This window comes from Xenia sp. Carnegie-2017, unplaced genomic scaffold, assembly GCF_021976095.1.
Source record: "Xenia sp. Carnegie-2017 unplaced genomic scaffold, XeniaSp_v1 HiC_scaffold_23, whole genome shotgun sequence".
NCBI lineage: Eukaryota > Metazoa > Cnidaria > Anthozoa > Malacalcyonacea > Xeniidae > Xenia > Xenia sp. Carnegie-2017.
In genome coordinates this window covers 16240926-16258846 of record NW_025813486.1, presented here as the reverse complement: position 1 = coordinate 16258846, position 17921 = coordinate 16240926, and the positions used below count along the sequence as shown (strand labels likewise).

General features: G+C 36.3%; 3 protein-coding genes and 2 pseudogenes across 3 annotated transcripts; 3 read left to right on the top strand and 2 right to left on the bottom strand.

Annotated features, from left to right (window-relative positions):
* The first annotated feature begins 434 nt into the window (after positions 1-434).
* LOC124447948 lies at positions 435-1355 on the top strand (annotated as a pseudogene).
* Positions 1356-9028: 7673 nt separating this feature from the next.
* Positions 9029-10769, top strand: LOC124449254. The gene is made up of 3 exons (XM_047000192.1): positions 9029-9104; positions 9150-9889; positions 10195-10769. Exons 1-3 carry the CDS (start codon positions 9029-9031, stop codon positions 10663-10665), a joined length of 1287 nt encoding a protein of 428 aa, XP_046856148.1. The 3' UTR covers positions 10666-10769.
* Positions 10770-11256: 487 nt separating this feature from the next.
* Positions 11257-12542, top strand: LOC124449253. The gene has a single exon (XM_047000191.1). It carries the CDS (start codon positions 11257-11259, stop codon positions 12298-12300), a length of 1044 nt encoding a protein of 347 aa, XP_046856147.1. The 3' UTR covers positions 12301-12542.
* Positions 12539-16029, bottom strand: LOC124449251 (annotated as a pseudogene).
* A 500-nt stretch (positions 16030-16529) lies between these two features.
* Positions 16530-17172, bottom strand: LOC124449250. Its single transcript, XM_047000190.1, has one exon. The coding sequence runs from the start codon at positions 17121-17123 to the stop codon at positions 16530-16532; it is 594 nt and encodes a 197-aa protein (XP_046856146.1). The 5' UTR covers positions 17124-17172.
* Between the last annotated feature and the right edge of the window lie 749 nt (positions 17173-17921).

Below are 17921 nucleotides of genomic sequence, written 5' to 3'. Positions count from 1 at the left end.
GGACCAAAATATAGAAAGGAAAACTATCGCCAGGTCTCGCTAACATCTATCAGTAAAACGGCGGAGAAGATTGTGAAATCGAGAGTTGTCTCATTTTGGACGGAACACCAACTACTAAACCAAGCCAATTTGGATACCTGGAGGGCCGATCGACAGTGTCACAACTTTTAAGCTGTTATAATGACTGGTGTTTAACAAGAAATTCGTCTAAAGTGTCTGATGTAATATTTCTGGACCTGTCAAAAGCGTTCGACAGTGTCCCTCATGAACGCCTACTTTTAAAACTCAATAGGTACGGGATAGATGGGCAGCTGCACCTGTGGTTCAAGAACTTCTTAACCAATCGAAAACAAAGAGTTACGGTACGTGGATCGTACTCGGATTGGTCACCAGTTACATCTGGTGTCCCTCAAGGCTCAGTACTGGGACCGGTTATGTTCCTTATTTATGTGAACGAAATACCCGGCATCATCACGTCTACTGCCAAATTATTTGCTGACGATACCAAAATCTACCGACAGATAAATAATATCGATGATTCTATTGCTTTACAGATAGATCTGACAACCCTCGACCTATGGGCGGATCGTTGGCAGATGAAATTTAATTCTACCAAATGTGAAGTCATGAGAATTACACATAACAGAGACAAAAGTCCACGCGGTACAATATATCGAGTACAGTGTTGAGGAATGTATCTAATTACAAAGATCTTGGAGTTATTATGTCTAGTGATCTAAAATGGTCAAAACATGTTGAACAAATAGTTCACAAAGCAAATAAGGTTCTTGGCTTACTTAAACGCACAGTAGGCGGTAAAAACAAAGATATTTTTTCAAACTTGTACAAAACCTTGGTTTGTCCAATCTTGGAATTGCCGGTGTGGTCATCACACCTCATGAAAGACATCGATGAAATTGAGAAGATACAAAGAAGAGCCTCATGAATTGCCTTAGGCCAAAGAAGACAAGAGATGGCATGGAGAGGTGTAAAATTCTTAAATGGAACTCTTTAGTACAAAGGAGAGATTTCCTTTCCTTAGTGGAATGTTATAAAACTGTATTCAATCTAAATGGATTGAATTTCAGCGAATATTTTGAACTTTGTAAAAACACTAAATCGAGATCTAACCACCCATATAAACTACAACTCAAACTCGCAAGACTGAACTTTTACAAAAATTCTTTCTTTGTCAGAATTATCAAACCCTGGAATAATCTTCCTATTAATTTATTTAATTTTTGTGACAGCCCTAACGTTCGAGAGTTTAAATCAAAATTGAAGAATCACATGAATATTTATTGAATCGTCAGTTAATAATTGATATTTAGCTGTTTCTTATTTGACATTTTTTATTTATTTATTATTTACTATTTATTTTTTTTTATTTATTATTTTTGATTTTTTATTAACTAGTTCTGTAAGATTTTTTACATAAATAGGAGACCCTTGATATAGGGCTAACCTCTGGGTTTCCTTTTTCTTAATAATGATGTATTTACATGTTGTTCTGAAATAAAGTATTGTATGTATAATCTGTTCATGATTGCTTGAGTGTAACATTAAAGTTCTTAGCATCAGGATGCTCATACAAAGCTTTGATGTACAGTTTCAAAATATCAGTTTCATCTAATTCAAAAATTGTACCTGAGGTTTGTGAAGCTTGTATAATGTGCTGAAGGAAGAATATTTAAAGCCACCCACAACAAACAAAACAACAATGGTTACACATTGGTGATGAATTTAAGTGCAAATGGCACTTTCCCCATGTAGTTGGGGCCATTGATGGTACACATATCAACTCGCGTGCACCTCCAAACTCAGCCTCTAAGTACTTTAACTACAAAAAACATTTTAGCATAGTCCTCTTGGCTATGGCAGATACAAATGCTAAATTCATCTCATTTGATCTCTAAGCCCCTGGCAGCCAGTCAGATGGAGGAATTTTTAAAGACAGCCACCTTAAAAACATATGCAAGATATGCTATTTCCCACAAGCTGAAGAACTAGGAGATACATTATTGCCTATACTTTACTTTCTGCTTAGAAATAAGGCATTTGCTTTGAATGACAATCTAATGAAGCCATATCCACACTGAGCTGCAATAGGTGATGAGAAAGTTTTTAACTATGGACTTTCACGAGGGTTAAGAATTGTCGAAAATGCACTTGGATTGATGTGTAGTTGATTCAGATGTCTTTTGAGAACATTGAAGTTGGATGTTCCAAATGCAATGCAGGTGATGAGGGCCTGTATGGCACTGTATAACCTTTTATAAGTCAGAAGGACCAGTTTTACACACATCCAGGATGTATGGACTTTCAAGATGAATTAGGAAATGTTGTGAATGGTTCTTGGAGAACACAATTAGGTAATGAAAATGAAGTATGTGACATCCAGCCAGATGCCAGTGCCCGCCCATCATCAATTCATGCAAGACAAATCAGAAATGCTCTTAAAGACTATTTCTTTGAAGAAGCGACAGTTGATTTTCAATGGACAATGACAAACTAAGGAATTATAACAAAGAAATTTACCTCATTTGAATATAAAAAATATATGAAAACTTGTTTTGCTGGTTGATGTTGCCTTTTATATGTATTAAATCCAGTAAAGTAAACTCAAAAACAAATGTATAAGTTATTTTGATGTAGAAGTTTAATCATTGAAACATGTTAATTTAAAATACCCTAGTTTAATAAGATGGTGGTTGAAACTGATTATTTATTGATTGGTCTGCTTGATAAAATGGTTGGTATTGAGCCTGTGGGGGCTCTGTGGCCTGAAAAATAGTCGATTATATGGCAAACTTGACACGTTTTGTATATCTTTATCTGCCAGACCATGCATTACATGTACCACATCTTTACCAAAAATATCCCTCTGGTCTTCAGGAGCAGATGTTGCTGATTTTGCCAACTGGTTCAAGGCAGATATTGCTGACTCAAGAAATAGACTATGTGATTGTATTCTCTTCTTTGAGCTTGAAATAAAACTACATTCACTTCCTGTATCTTCATTATCAATAATTGAATCATTCAATTTGTTTTCTCTGTCTGGTGGAAAACATTCATCAATAGCATTTGTAAATACTTGACGATTGTGTGATATAACTTCATCCAGGAAACTGCACTGGTCAAAAAACTTCCATTTTGATACAACTTCTCTAGTCCCACTGCCTGTACCTTGGCTTTTTCTTATTTTTCTAACTTCTTCTCTATAAAATGTTCTTAAGCTCTGTATCTTTGCTAAAATGTTAAGCCAGACATTTTATTAGAATAGACTTATTTGAATGCAAATAACAGCATATAAAGCCATAGATGGATATATTTTCCTTTACCAATTTTGGCATGCGAACAAGCTGAGTTAGAAGTTTGTACACATTGCCATGTAAGCAGGACAAGATATTTTTTCTTTGCAATTTAATGCAAACCAGAGAGCATTGACGGAATTTTTTCCGTTGCAGAGAAAAACTGTTGCCAAAACATTGTAACAACCTCGTGTGTAACCCCAGAACCTCTACCATCTTCAATATTACCCCTTTTATCTGCAATGGCAATACTTAGACCCCGTCCACATGTATACGGATATTTTCGTATCCGCAACAAAAAAGTTGCGGATAGGCCTTTCATCCACACGCATCCGAATATTTCAGAGAGTTATCCGGAAACTTTTGAATCTGCTCTCTAGAGTGAAAATTTTTGTATCCGCAAACAATTTGGATGCGTGTGGACGGTAAATCCGGATATTTTTCTAACCAGAATTGCCTAGCAACTGTTATAGCGCAAATTTTCAACATGGTGGCCACTAATACAGTTACCATTGCTCTTTTACTTGGACTTATTTCCAGTCTTGTAACGTGTGTTCAGTTGACCTTAGCAATTTTTTCTGTACACTTCAACTATTGCAAACGCAAGCTTGATATCCTCAGGCTTATTTCCATGTCTGATGCACGGATCAGACGCTATAAACAAGTAAAACGAGCAGGAAAACAATTTCGTCGTCGAAGATTTTGGGTCCGACCAGGACGTACAAGCGCTTGGTGGGACAATTTTGTCAGGCAAACTGTGATAGAAGAAGAATGGCGTGAAAATTTTCGCATGAGTCGACGTTCTCTCCACGAATTAGCTGACGAACTTAGACCATACATAGAAGGCAAGACAACAATAATGCGGTCCCCAGTAGATGTGGTTAAGCAGGTAGCGGTCACACTCTATTACTTAAGTGACGAGGGACGTATGCGAAAAACAGCGAATGCCTTTGGATTATCGTGTCAAGTTGTATCCAAAATAATTCGTAAAGTGTGTAAAGCTATCACGATTCGACTTGGACCTGAATATATTAAACTGCCATTCACAAAAGAAGATGTTGAGAGGCATATCAGGAACTTCCACAGATTGCACGGCTTTCCTCAATGCTTGGGCGCAATTGACGGCATATATCGAAATTAGGCAACCAGCATGTAATTCCACAGATTTCATAAATAGAAAAGGACGGTATACATTAAATGTTCAAGCTGCATGTGACTATAAGTATTGCTTTATGGACGTCGTCGTCAAGTGGCCGGGGAGTGTTCACGATGCCCGAGTATTTTCCAACTCAAAGTTAAATTATTTTCTTAAGAGTAGGGAAATACCTCCATGCCCACGACAAATACTTTCAGATGAGAATCCCATTCCAGTATTCCTGTTAGGAGATCCAGCCTATCCCCTTATGCCATACCTCATGAAGGAATACTCAAATGGAGGTTCAACAGTTCAGGAGCAATTTTTGGTATGACCACAGAATAGATATATACAGAAGCGCCACTCGATGTCGGAACCTTTGATGTTCGTGTCCGCAGCATCCGGGCAACTTTACACGGCGGCCATGTTTCCAGCCAGATGAATGCAGCCAGATCGCAATATAATATATAGTTCTACGGATGGGTTTTGGCAAATAAACCCAAATATTTCTATAGATTGGCCATTTTTTAAATATTTTTTTGTGTGGATACAGTTAACACATCAAGCTCTCAACAATTTATCATTAATTCGACGTCCGTTTTGATAAATGAGGGTTTATTCGGAATATTTACAAAGTAAATATGTATCTGACGAGATGCGTACTCGGTATATGGTTTGTCGTCAGTTTTAATTTTATCATATAAGAATTCTACAGAGAATCTTGAAGACATTTGTTCTAACATTTGAAATCTCGGTCGTGGCTGAAACAAGTGACAAATCAAATTATCCTCCAGTTAAGTTTATATATTGCAAACAACATTTGGCAGGACATTCGAATCACCAAAATTGTCTACCCAGGTGTTTTAAACTATCAGAAGCGATGCTGCATGGCCACTATGAAAGTCATCTGATGCCAAAATATTTTGTATTCATCACAGTTGTGACTTGTGAAGCTTGAATGACTTTTTGAGCAAGTTGGAACATAAGCAGCAGCATGTTGGCCTCCACCAATAAAGTGCTTGAATAGCAATTTGTAAAACATATACTGCCATATGGTCCACATGATTTAACTTTGTTATTTCTGCCTTTTTAAATTCAATCAGGAGATTATTTATATATTTGACATGGATGCTTATTGATGATGTGAGAAGTGAACATAAAAAAGCTTCCTGAATGCTTTTGTGAATTGGATTGGTGTTGGCTTGGCAGTTTCCCCCTGTCAAATGTTTTAAAAAAGTTTTCTGGTGTATCTGTGTTTCACCTTTTGGTAAACATTTTACTGTGTAAAGTATTACGATTTAAATAATGGCATTAAGAGTAACTATAACTGGTTTTTGTCAGAATAAGTTCTGTTCGTGACATGATTACTTACAATAAAAATTTTAATTTACTGAATGAAGTTTATGACCCTTTGTTGCAATAATTTCTCTCTGCTGGTTGATCAATGCAGTGAATCAAACATAATTCTAATCATTTTTCACATACAATTGTTGGTCACAACTCACAAGTGAAGTTTAACCAAAGAGGTAAGCTGTAGGAGCTTGACAATATGTTTGACATAATGGTAAAGTTGTTAATTTAATTGTAACAATTTATCAATAACTTCATTCTTTAAAAAATTGTAATTTCATATATTGTTTATTAAAAATAAGGCAACAAAAAACATCTTTATTTGTAAGTTAATACAAATTTGACAGAAATGATAGCCACAAGAACTCAATATACAATTACAAATAAAAACTTTCAATTACAATTATGCAGACAAGCTACATTGCAAATAAAAAGCCCCGATTCAAGAATCAAATATAAATTTGTTTAGTCCAAATTTTATACCAATAACGTCTTCATCTGAAGAACGTTCTTTACGCACAGTAGGTCGTTTTATCGCTTCTATCAAATCCGTTGACCATTCTAATAGGAAACTCTTTACTAGAAAATACAGAAATGGAATCACACTAAATATATTTATTACTTTTGTCCTAAATTATAAATTCTTAGGGCAACTGCCGTTCAATATAAGAGACGTTCTAAACATGGATCTCGCATACAATTCAAGGGAAGAAACTATAAAACCCGTAAAATTATATTTGAAGAACGTATTTTACAACAAAACTGTTTCTCACCTCATATGCTTGGTATCCTATCCGATGGCATTAAAAATTTTGTCCATAAGTGAATTTAAATTCGTCAAATTTTCGAAAAACAACTCTTCATAATATTAATCTATATACATTCTGGCCAGTTTATCTGGCTGGAGTAATGGCGGACGCAAAAGATGCGCACTTAAGAACTGGGTACAAGTAGGGACAGATTTTTCGCTGAGTGGCGCTTCTGTATATATCTATTCTGTGGTATGACCCTTTGCCAATCAAGAATGGTGATTGAATGCGCATTTGGTCGTCTAAAAGCAAGGTTTGGGGCTTTGAAGAGGGCAATGGACATAAACATTAAAGATATCTCTACTGTTGTCTATGCATGTTTTGTCCTTCACAACTTTTGTGAAGTTCACAAAGAGATTATTGGAGAAGACAAAGTTTGTTCAGCTATTGATTATGATAGCCACTTTCAGCCAGCACCTAGTCACAACAACTACAGAACAGATTGTAATGAAGCTGAAGGGAAGAAAATAAGGAGAGTTCTCACAAATTATTTTGACCCTTAAAATTATACAGTATTCACTCAGCCAGATTACATGATGTGCTATCTCTTGTAACTTGAAGCAAAATTCTACATGTTAATAAGAGAAAGAGTTAAGTTGATGAATATGCATTAGTATAAATTCATTAGCACAATGCAAAAACTGCTTTTAGCTGATTTTACATTACTCAATTAAAAGCAAATTAATGTTTCAAGTTGCATCAAAATAGCATCATGTTGCAGGCCTTTATGTAGCTAATAACTTTCGTTGTTTTGTCAACTTTTACTGTAATTTTTCTGTTTGAATTGTTTCATCAACACTTAGAGTGAGAAACTTACCATAAACTTCTGGTTGAATTTGCTCCATAAATGTACAGTTAATTATATCATCAGAGTGCATGCAAAATACTAGTAACAATTCAATATACCAGCAATAATTAAATATACCAATAATATTTTATAACCTTATATATCATTTACAGTATGCATCATCTTTAATAAGATGTATTATAAACTTTGAACAAAACCAACAATATTTTCAATGTCATAAATCTCAAGAAATTAATAATATCTAATATATAACATATCTCCTTACTACAGCTTAAAACTACTCTCATTGTCTGAGTACAAGGACTGAGAGTTCAAAATTGTCCGCTATGTGCGCTGGAGTGTTTAGCTGAGAAGCATGTTGTGTTTTGCTGTAGTTGAACATGCTGTAGTTTGCCTGGGGAGCAATGTACTGTGGCTGAATCACACCTGGTGCAGGACACATCATTTGCCTCAATAAAACAAATCCTTCAGATATTGAATCAGTGAGTTTTTCCATGTTACTAGAGAGCTTTTCCATTTGGTTGGAGTAAGCCTTGTCCATGTTGTTATCCATTCTCTCTAGGAGTTGTTTCTTTATTTGAAGTTCTTCATGTGATATGTTAATGAGTTGTGCATCAACAGGCATTTTTCTTTTGAGTTTCTCACTCTTGTGTCCTTGTAATCTTGCATTAAGGAGGTCCCTTCTCTCTTTGACTTGACCCCTGGAAGATGAGCTACTGGAGGTTGAGACATTGTCTGTTGATATGTTAGCATAACTAGTTGCATCACCAGGGCTATTTTCATTTTCTAATTCAGGGCTGATAGTTCCATTAAGCATATAATATGGACTTTCTGGGTTCAAGCTGTGTTCGTCGTCAATTTCAGCGGTCTCGATTCCATCTGCTATCGTACTGTGGCAGGAGAACCACCCATATTTGCTCGCATAGTTCAAAGTATAGCAATACTACGCGGCCATGTCCACTTTTCCTACCTGAATCAACAGCTTCCTGAACTTCTTTCGAACAATTTTTAATTTGGATGTCAACACTGATTTGGAAAGTTCTTCGTTTGGGTGGGGGTAATTTTTCCCCATCATCAGGGCATTTTCCGACGAAGGATACTGCTCAATGAAACGTTTAAAAATGTCATCATAATTGCTTCTGATCGATTCCCAATCGACATTCTCCATAGCGTTGGATGTTTTATATTCTAATGTTACTTTTAGTAAGAGTTCGACCTCATCATCACTCCAAATAAAGGAGTCCGTCTTGCTTTTCTCATTTTTCTTCGATTTCTGACCAAATAATGACATGTTTAATCAGACAAAGCCGAAAAACCTTTAACACTGACCGAATTCACAATTGCTAACCAATTTATCGCCAAGTTATAAAATATGTGCGGGTAACTGATAGCGCTAAAAGTCATGGGAACTAGAGTAAATCCGGATAATATCCGTATACGTGTGGACGCAACAACATTTTTTTGTGCTACCTGATCCGCAACAAAAAAGTTGCGGATACGAAAATATCCGTATACGTGTGGACGGTGTCTAAATGTGGAAGCAAACATTTAAATCGTGGAAGCAAACATTTAAATTGTGGAAGCAAACATTTAAATCGTGGATGCAAACTTTTAAATGTGGAAGCAAACATTTAAATCGTGGAAGCAAACTTTTAAATCGTGGAAGCAAACTTTTAAATCGTGGAAGCACTGTATTTAATTGGGCATGGCATATCGCCTAATAATGATATTATAAGGTCGAGATTTGAGGGAATATAATGTTTTGAGTCAGTGCGGTTGTTTGTTGTTTTTACAAGCAAAATTTTGCCACCTCTGTGGTCATACTACGTCTGGAGACATAAGTAACTCAGCAGCTTGTCCGATAAAAAATATCAACAAAAATCAAGGTACAAATGTTCCGTCTAATGCTTGTGATTCGTTTGACTCAAATCTGACTATATCAACGGCGAGCACCACTACAGTTGGCCAATCTTGTACTCCTGTGTCTTTCAAAGAGTACAGGAAACGAAAGGAGCAAGAAAGAAGCTCAAGATTTCGTCCCAAAGCTAAAAGAGCAAAACATAATGAGACAAAAGATAGAACACCCAGCAAAGTGAATATCAATGTTGGATTGAGAAGATTTCGTGAAGACGATCTAAAATTTGTTCGAGGAAGTACGTTACCTTTGATTGTTGCCCCAACGATTGGCGCAAAAGAATTACTCGAGAAAGCCTCTGAGAAAATCGTGAAATTTAACAGTGAAGTATCTGGTGAACCTTTTGGATTTACTCTTTTATATCCAGATCGTACCAGAGTCTGCAACTTGCCTGGAAGTAGTGAACCGTTTACCTTGGAAAGATACAAGAAAGAAATTGGAAAACAGTATTCCCGCCTTACTTTTCACGTGTGTAGAACTGATGAATACTTAAAATTTTTGTGCAAGCCATCTTATTGCAGTGAAGTCAATAGTGACTCTGATCTTAATATTGTTGATGAGGTAATAATTCACCATTAAATTATTGTAATTATGTGAAGGTTTTCACCTAACGAAGAGTATGCCTTTTGCACTTTAGGAGATAGAAAATTAAACCAAACTACAGCCTCATTGGCATTATTTGGTAGTCTGTCTCAATTTTTTATGATTATCATGTACTGCTAATTTTGGTATGGTTAACCCAAAATGTGTTTCCTCTCAAACTTCCAGCAGTATGTGTGTTTGCCCTCAAATGTTATCATCATTACGTGTTATACAGCCATAAATAAATTTTTTGCTGTAAGATAATGTTTTTTTCTTTTGCACAGTGCTTGACAAAAATTCGTGATGATGATTTGAGCTTGCAGAATGCCAACAATTTGGAAACTATAGTTGAAGTGTCGAGTGCTCATGGTATTACTCAAGAGGCAAATATCAGCAACTTAAGTGCACAGTCAGGTTTAAGTAGTATCCCTGAAGAGTCAAACACAATCATGTCTTGTGTGGAATCAAGGGAATCAGTCTTCAGCAATATTGCAGAGGAAGAAGTTAGTTTGGAGTCAAGTATGTGCACCACTACTCAAAAGAGCAAAAAAAGTGGAGAGTCAAACATTGGTGATTTAATCGAAGAGTCAAACATGATCAATGAAGTTGAATATTCATATAATTCAAGTGAAGTCATTGAAATGCCTGAAAGTATGTTATTACATATTTATTACAGTTTTGTGCATGGATCTGTTGTTCAAAATAATTACAAACCGAGCAATGCAGCAAGGATGCTCAGGGGCTCTAGAAATTAATTATTGCTGGTAAAAACCTGTTTTTTGTGTTGTGAAACAATCTCAAACCATTTTTTTTATTTCTTTTTTCTCAAAACTAACACAGCATATGCAGCAAAGGTCAAATGGTAATGCTGATTACTGCGTTGCTCGTTTGCTTAGCATATTTTGCCAGTTTGCCGAGATTTTTTATTCATAAAAGATTCACGTAGCCCATTGAAGTTTAGTACTTTCTGCACTTTTTAAATTACACTTGTTTAATAAATCACTTCCTGTGCTACATTGTCAGAAATTCATAGATTAATTGCATTCACATACAGGTAGTACTTTGTTGGAAGAGAATGAAAATGAAAGTTTGACATTAATTTCAACAGAAATGGAAAATGTTTGTGGTATGTTTGTGAGTTGAAAGTTGGTTTTTATGTTGTCGTAATTGTCAATGGCCAATCAGAGCAAAAGAAATGTCACCATAATTCCATATATGTCACATAAATATGACAATTACGATGATATACGACTTATGCATATTAGTCTTTATGATGGTTTCATATTCTGTACAAATTTTGGTTTTGCTATTTTTTCATAGATACTCTTTTCCACGGCAGTCTATTTATGGTAGAGGATTGGGCATGCAATATAAAAGAGGGCCCTGTTCACCCAGTTGTATGGAGAAGAACTCTTCTTAGAGACGATATGATCCAAACATTTAAAGAAAAAGTGATCTTGAATAGTAATCTCAGCATTACTCTTATTGGCTACAATGGCAGGGAGGAAGAAGGACAAGGCGGTGGTGTCTTTCGTGATGCCCTTAGCTTATTTTGGAATCATTTTTTCACCTCATTGGCTGTTGGAGCTCAGGAAAAGATCCCGACAATAAGACACGACTACCAGAAAAGTGAGTGGGAAGCAATTGCACGTATTTTGGTTTATGGTTACGTCAGAGATGGGTATTATCCATTGTCCTTGTCAGTTGGCTTTATGTCATTCTGTATGTTTGGTGATGATGGCATTTCAAATGAATTTCTATTGTCATCTTTCTGCCAGTGTCTCGCAGAGGACGAAAAAGAGATTTTTGACCAGTGTTTCAGTGAAGACAACGCTCCAGGTGAAGAAGACGTATTGGAATTCTTGAGCAATTATAAGTGCTTTCGTAACCCATCGAAAACAAATATAAAGCAAATTATGTCGGAAATTGCACATCAGGAGATTGTCCAAAAACCGCGATACATTTTGAATTGCTGGTCTTCTATTCTTCAATGCCTGAAGATTTTTCCAGATTTCCAATCCATTGACACTTTAAACAAGATGTACGATACTAAAAAACCAACAACGAGAAAACTGATAAAATTGATTGAATCCTCACCTGCAACGGACCAAGAAAGACAATGTATAGACTATTTAAAGAAATACATCAGGTCCTTGCAAGGAAACATGTTGTCTCTGTTTTTGCAGTTTGTCACGGGTAGCGACGTTATAGGTTCTCAAGGAATACAGGTTTCGTTTACTGTTCTGGAGGGCACAGCTCGTAGACCAGTTGTTCACACTTGTGGGCCCCTACTTGAGATCCCTTCAACATATCAATCATACAGTGAGCTATCTGAAGAGTTCAGTGAATTACTTTCAAACAAAGATGCGTGGCATTTCACCATTGTATAAGTTTGAGCAAGGTAGTTGTTGAATATTTTTTGTTTCCCTTTGATTATTATCAAAGCAATCTTACTAAGTTGTTTGTAAAATAGTTGGGAGTTTTGTTTCAAAAGGACCTTGCTAGTTGTGTGTTAAAACGTTATTTATTACGAAATCATCAATACTATCATGATAGTAATGTTCAAAGTCAATCTTAATTGAAAATGTAGCTTTTAATACTAATTTTTAATGTTTTTCTTGATTACATTTAATTTTCTTGTAATAATGTCAATCTTCGGTATAACTCTAAACCATCTAGTTCATTATTTGGATACGACAAACCTTCTGTTTCCATTACGTAAATGAAATATTGGTGAAAAATGTTTTCTTCTAGTTCTTCCATTTGACAATGTATTTCCATTTCATCAATTTGAGCTTGCGAGACTTCCATTAAACAATCCTGGCCCATGATATTCGGGCAGAAAGTACATAATATCTGGAATCAGTGGTGAAGCTGGTTGAGATAACAAGGTCATGCTCATACGCTAGTGCACAGCCCACGAGGCGCCACCATGGTTGGCGCCGAGCGTCAAAAATTTTGAAAATTAAATGCCTTAAACTCCCGGAAAACGCTTTTTTTGGTTTTTATTTACGAAGCTATAACATGGAACGTCACGCCTCGTACAACCGTTTAAATTTATTTTTCAAATATCCTTCAGTCTTGGACTGTTTCGCCCTATGTCAGGGCTCATCAGCATGCCTAGGAAACACACAACACATCCACTCTGGAATTATAAAATGTGATTCCGACATAGACAGCCCTCATTAGAGCCTTTTAATGAGCAGTCTGGTTTTAAGGCCAGATTCTCGCCCTCACACCTCAGTTGAAAAGAGGAATTTGGTTAGAAATGGGAGACCATCTGGGACATTTTTAAAGAATGAAAATGCTCAATTCTCATCTTATCCGGTCTTTTTCCAACCCTTTAAAACCATTTCACAATTTTTCCAGAAAAGTTTAACCTTTAGCGAGCACATTTTTAAGCGCAGTTTATTTGGTTTAGTGATTATTGCTGATCTGCTTCAGAGGAGACAAATGGTTGTATCAAGTGCAATAACTAATTATCAAAACATACATTTTCAAAGATTTGTTTTGGTTTGCTTAAAGCAGCATTAGAGAGTGAAAATGAGCCATGCAGACTCATTTGTATGAAAAATTTAGTCTGCGAGGTTTTTTAATAAACTTATCCAGGATGGCTGGATGTAATTGCTTTGATCGTCTTTTGCTTTTAAAATATCTTTATGAATTGAAATTCTGCATAATGTGCCAAGGCGTTCATCCCCCATTGAATTCCTTAAAAAAGTTTTCACCCTATTTAAACATAAAAACGATCTTTCAGCTGAAGCACTAGAAATGGCAATAACAGCGTTAAGTTTCAATAATTTAACAAATTAGGGTATACACTGGTGAATACCAATGTGATAAATGATTTCAATAATTCCATGGAGTTATCTTTTAAAAAATCTTTATCTTGGTACACAAAAAAAAGTTGACTTCGAAGCCTAGGTATATTAAAGAGAGGACCATATTTTGCTGATAGTTGTTGAATTTTTTCATTAGGAATAGCTGTTTTCCACTGCACAAAAAGTTTAGGATTGACTAAGTCAAGAAATGAAAAGCTGTGCATGTTATAATAGCCTGTTGAAGCCCATGGAGACTTTCTAGGGAAGAATGAAACAAAAGACATGGCCAGCAAAACAATCTATTCTTCCTCACACTACCACACAGCCAGTCCTTGTTCAATACCAACTTTCTTGAAAGCTCCTATCATTCGTCTTTAGTGTAAGCTTCGTCGGCCTTGACATGCGAGCTATTTGTTTCTGCTCACTAATATTTTGTGAGGAAAACGATCTCTACCAGCTCTGCTACTATATCCTGACCATCAAAGGGGAAAAGGAAATCGTCGATTGATTTTGCTCAACTCCTTCCATGACCGAAATAAACAATCAAGTAATTATATGATCGTATAATAGCGTATCGTCAAAACAATCAAACTCCTGCGATGAGTTCATGGCATGACTTCCGCATGACTTTTGGCGGAAGTATGCAAGAACTTAGCCTAATTTGCCAATCAAAGAAGCGTATTTTCGAAGGAAGTCATGCTCTCAAGTGGAAAGCAGGAGTTTCAAACGTCATCAATAAGCAACGTATCCAGCGCTCAGGTGGCTAAGGTTTTCCCTAATTGCGGGCTTTTTTGCGTAACACAATGCGTAGTCCAAAAACTCAAGCGCATTTCTTCCATGCACTTTATTGTAAAAGCCTGCAAAGCAAAAGCTACGTCTTACAGACAAATCAAAGAATTAATTATCGAAAAAAATCAAAATTGCCGAAAAAGTAAGTCATGCTCAGCATGACAAGCATGACCTCTAGCTACGCCACTGTCTGGAATTCCATTAACATTACTATGTTGACTCTTTGTAATGTGATGAGAATTCCATTGTTCTCTTACCCTATCAAGATCGTTCTGAAGAACTTTTGAGAAGCAGAACCACAAACACTCAACATTGAATACATTTCCATATCAAGTATTCCATAGTCAATCATGTCTTTAAATAAATTAATCCACCAGTTTGATCTGTGCTTTCTGAAGAAAGCCCACCATGCTTCTATTCGCTGGTTGGACGGAGATGAACTATATTTGTGTGATCTTAAGCCTGCCAATTCATCCTCATGATTTGAGCGGAAGAAACATTGTATTGTCGCTGCGATTCCATTTTCTGTCCCACAATCCGTAACAAGTTGGTTTGGACAACCATGCACCTCTTTAACGTGATTAAGATAAAACATTGCTATAATTTTTGGATCGTTGTTGGAACGAGACACCTCCAGCCATAAAATTTGTCGACTGAATCCATCGACAGCACCATGAATAGGAAAACCATAAGGCTTTAGCTTATCGTATCCTACACAAACAACACGGATGTGATTTAATGTTTATTATTGTTGCGTTGATCATTTTTGAAAGAAAACGTGTTAGTTAATTAAAAGCTATTTGCTCATATTTGTAGTGAGTCAATCCATTGGTACCTACCATCCACGTGCCAAGTTGCATTTGCTCCAGCTGAGTTGAAAGTTCGTCTTCTCAATCTTCGGGCTCTACGTTCTTCGACGCCAACAGGATCAATTTCTTTCATTAAATCCGCCACCAAATTGCGAGGAACATGAATTCAATGCCTTAAACGTAATGCATGCCAAATGCTTCTATAACCAGAGATTCTGCCAGGTCCATGCATTTCTTCAAGAACTGCAGCCTGTATGTGATTTCTTTCAATCGGCATGGGATTACCTCGCCTTCTCAAACCAAGAGCGTTTAAATCCCTCTTTAGAGTTCTTAAACACATATCAATTCCTTTCTTTTCTAAAAGTCCCACAATCGCTTCATAGGGATAACCACAATGAAAGTAGTGCGTTATCAGCTGTTCGTGGTTAGGTTGCGCTGAACAGTTGTCGCAAATCTCATCAACTCCACTAACGAGTCCGCAAAAGATACAATACATAATGGGAATGTTGAACGAGCATTTCGCAAGATATCGCTTTAGTATCAACGCTATTAACTTACGTTAAAAAGATACGCTCGATTTTGGTACAAGCTGCTTAAATTTTGCAGCCACGATTTATATTAAAAGTTTGCTTCCACATTTAAAAGTTTGCTTCCACGATTTAAATGTTTGCTTCCACATTTAAAAGTTTGCATCCACGATTTAAATGTTTGCTTCCACAATTTAAATGTTTGCTTCCACGATTTAAATGTTTGCTTCCACATTGAAAAGTTTGTTTCCACAATTTAAAAGTTTGCTTCCACGATTTAAATGTTTGCTTCCACATTTAAAAGTTTGCATCCATGATTTAAATGTTTGCTTCCACGATTTAAATGTTTGCCACCACATATTATGTTTGCTGATGTCTTTTACGGGGCCATCGTACTTAAGTGTGTATTTTCTTCCAGTAAAGATTTAGCTTTGTATTTTTCAAGAGCAATCTTCTCATTATCTATACCCCACTTTAGTGGTTGAGGTATATTTTTAAAAAAATTGTTAGATTTGGTGATTGTTTTAAGCAACGATGTAGGGTGTATAGTTTTTCTTTGATTTATAACTTTTCCAAAAATAGAAGCAGTTAGTCTTTTGCACCTTTCATGGAATGACTATAATCTGTAGCCACATTCTTAAAAACCTTGTTTATAATACACAAAGATGGATCTTCAGGCAGACTCCACCAGCTTTCTCCTCTTTATCATTCGATTGCAAGAAGTCTCAAAAGTATTACAGGGCTGACATTCATTTGATTTAAATGCTTCGCATAACAATGATGCCCTATTAACTTTTTGAAAGGCATCTGCTATTATTTTGATGTCTTCTTTGGTAAGTTCTTGTGCATATGGTGGGGGCGAGCAGTAGTTCTCTCTAACACCTCTTACAGAATGTTGTTTATTGGTTTTATTTACAACAGCCTTTTCAAAAAGCAAGTGTTCAAATTTTACAGCTTTCTCAAGAGTTTTAGAATTGCCAGATGGTACATTCCATTTTTGAGGTAGCTGAGTACACGTAAGTTCGGCAGGAACAGCAGAAAGCTTAAGATTCACAAAGTCTAACACTGTGTAAAGTAACGCTGCGACATGTTTGCAGTATTCACCTTGTCCTGCTTTACAGTTACAAATACTATACTCCACTTCAGCAGTTCTCTGATTTAAATGAACAAATACAGAGTAGCTCACAATTTTCATAGATGCACCAACACGCGCCTTTACAACAAATACAACCTCCCCATTTGAAGTAGGAACATTTGCTTTTACCATTGTATTCTTTACATATCCTTCTCGCCAGAGACCTTAACCTTTCTTCATATTTCGCATAATTCTCGGATTTTCCTCTTCTACTTTTAACTAGCTTATGCTCAAGCTTCTCGTGCATAAAAGATGGAAGATTAGCCAAAGACTTTGTCCAATCTAAGCGACCAAATGTTGCGAGTTCTTCATCTGGACTTGCAACCGTATTAGAATTTACACCAACAACCTTCGCTTTCATCGACGTTTCTCGGATTTCCTTGCCATAAGCTTCAGATGTAACAAACTCCTGAATACCCGTGCAAGAGTTCTGAAAAGAACTAGGGTTTTCATTCATTTGAGTTACCTCTGAAAGACGACAAAGAACAGCTGCACACTCACTATCCGCAGTGGCCACGTTGATGTTTACCGTAGTAGCGTGACTACTAACACCAGAATGCACATCGCGCATTTTCATTAAAAATTAATAAGGCATATGGTCTATTGTGGTGCTGGGTAACATTATGGAAGTAGAAATGTGGAACTATCCTTCCAATGCAGAAGCTTTCCATCTTTTCCAAAACTTTAATCAGTGACAAGAGCATGTGTAATTTGATTGTTGGACTTTTATTAATCAATCTAAACGAAATCAAAACCATATAAGTCTTGACTAGCAGAGACAATCTTTTCTTTCATTTTCTCTTCATCTCTGAGGTGCACAGGCAGTTTGATAGTTAAGTCACATGTTGATGCTGTAGGTCTGCATGCAAATCCCCAGGGCAACCATGGACAAATGAAATGGAAAACTGTTTAGGGAATCCTTGTGGTGAT